We start from the raw sequence: 2,206 nt of genomic DNA, 5'->3' as shown, positions 1-2,206 counted from the left end.
TCCTCTGCAGCGGTTTCCCTTGATGCCTCCGCGACACATGCCTCCCCACATGATGCACAGAGGGCCCCCGCCGGGGCCAGGGGGCTTTGGGATGCCTCCCCCCCACGGAATGAAAACCCCGTTCCCTCCGCCGGGTCACTTTGTGAGACCCGGGGGGATGCCGGGAAGCGGGGGGCCAGGCGGACCTGAGGATAACAGAGATGGGAGGCAGTTTAGGAATGACAGGCAGACGTTCACGCCTAACAGAGACCAGGAAAGGTTTGGAAGGAGATCTTTTGGAAATCGGGTAGAAAACGATCGTGAGCGCTATGGTAACCGCAACGATGACAGAGATCACGAGCGACTTGGTAACCGTGACAGGCGAGACTGGGGACGAAGAAGCCCTGACCGTGATAGACACAGAGACTTGGAGGACAGAAACAGGCGGTCCAGCGGCCATCGAGACAGAGAGAGAGATTCGAGAGATCGGGAGTCTCGCAGAGACAAGGAGGAGAATCGAGGAAAGGAAAAACCGGAGATGACAGACAGGGCGGATGGCGACAAAAACCATGAATCTCATAGCGGCAAAATGGAAGACGCAGACATTGTTTCAGAACTTGCTGTGGGAGAGTCTGAACCTACAGGTGTAAAACCTGTTGAAGAGTTAACACCCGAGGCTACCTCATCTGTGGAACAAGCGGAAAAGGATATGGGCTCAGTGGCGGAGGCTCCTCGCTAGAGACTGGAAGTTGTCGAAAGATGACAGTGACATTTGTTGGAGTGTAGAGCTTTAGAGTTGTACAGTCTGCTGTATTATATTTGCTTCTGCTTATATCACAGCCCCTCAGTAGTTGGTGGGGAATTGTAAGCAATTTGATTGCTTCCCTTCTATTTAAAATAGCCACAACATAACATGAAATACTGAAGATATGATTAAAATATTACCCATTTTTGCTGTAACTTTTTTAAAGTTTTGACTTTAAAAAGTTTACAAATCAGAAGTAGAAGTGCTTTCTATTTTTTTTTTAATTTAAGAAAAGGTAACGGTGAAAGCTCCTCAAAACAATAGGGATGTGTTTTTAATAAACTCTATTTTCGTAACAAACTTTAACGTGTGCTATTCTTCCTACACTGCACTGAAGTGGAAAAGGAGTGTTCAACATCTTAAAGTTTGAACTGTTAATGCTGTACTGGAGTCTAAATTAGACTGTTTTGTTTATATTTGTTAAAAGAAATACATCTGTTTGTGTAGCTATTCACAGAAGCAAATTTTTATTTGTAATAGTCATCTTGATTTTTAGATTGCTGCATTTTAATGATTACTTGACCATACTAGGTAAAAGTTAGTGGTTTTAAAATGTTAATTGAAGAGTTAACTGTTTAGTGTTTGCAATGCAGTCAATTTTTTTTTCTTTTTTTTCCCCCTCCAACTGGTTCTGTGGTAAATGTTGCCCTAATTAGCCTTTTTTTAAAAAGTGGACACCTTCAGACATACTAAGTCTGCTCTGCTTGTGATGTTATAAAATTACTGTGTGTGGTGGGCTAGGAAGCACACCAGTTCAGCATCTTTTGTACTTGTTATTCATTGATGCTTTTTGGAAAGTGGGGTGAAGGAGAAATCAAAGACACCAAAACACAATATAAAATGCTAACCTATTTTTTTTAAATGGGGCTGGGAAGAGGAAGGGAGGCGGGAGGGTGCTCCAGGATTTTAAAATGCTGCCTCTTCATTCACACAAGTCTGGGCTGCTACTGTTGTCTGTGTTAACGATGTCTACCTCCTGTAATCCCGCAAGAGGTAGGTTTAAGATTTTTACCCACCTAGTGTTGTACCCATCGGACTGATGGACAAAGAGCGCATTTTCTTGCATTTGTGTGAGTTTTACCATCTTCTCTCCGTATCACTTCAGTAATTTTAAGAGGGCAAACACTAGTTCTTGGTGGTCAGCCCTTCAGGTGCAAACAGTTTTGAAAGACGGCTGCGTTGTACGGAGCGGAGTCAGAGCCCTGGCAGTTCTGCCCTGAAACACACTTGCTCATCCATCGCTCGGGTGGCACCAGGCCGCCAGTTGAAGCTTGTTTAACTCTAGAAGCGTAGTGGGAAAATTGTATGAATCCTGTGCATATTTAATTTTTTTTTTTTCTCCTTGATATGGGTGTGTTCTACTTTTAAAGTTGGGTTTTTTCCCCTAAGTGAAGGGCAGCTGCTTTCTTACATCAGTACTTT

The 2,206-nt window shown here is 43.7% G+C and overlaps 1 protein-coding gene across 1 annotated transcript in view; it reads left to right on the top strand.

Annotated features, from left to right (window-relative positions):
* The window catches only part of LOC104073035 (splicing factor, arginine/serine-rich 15-like), a 10,425-nt gene extending 9,341 nt beyond the window's left edge, over positions 1 to 1,084 (top strand). The window contains 1 exon segment of the mRNA XM_009572682.1: positions 1 to 1,084. This exon segment is cut by the window's left edge and continues 11 nt beyond it. Coding sequence (XP_009570977.1) covers positions 1 to 718 — 718 coding nt within the window. The 3' untranslated portion in view covers positions 719 to 1,084.
* The last annotated feature ends 1,122 nt before the right edge of the window (positions 1,085 to 2,206 follow it).

The sequence above is a fragment of the Fulmarus glacialis genome, unplaced genomic scaffold, assembly GCF_000690835.1.
Source record: "Fulmarus glacialis isolate BGI_N327 unplaced genomic scaffold, ASM69083v1 scaffold33432, whole genome shotgun sequence".
NCBI lineage: Eukaryota > Metazoa > Chordata > Aves > Procellariiformes > Procellariidae > Fulmarus > Fulmarus glacialis.
This window is presented reverse-complemented; position numbering and strand designations above follow the sequence as displayed.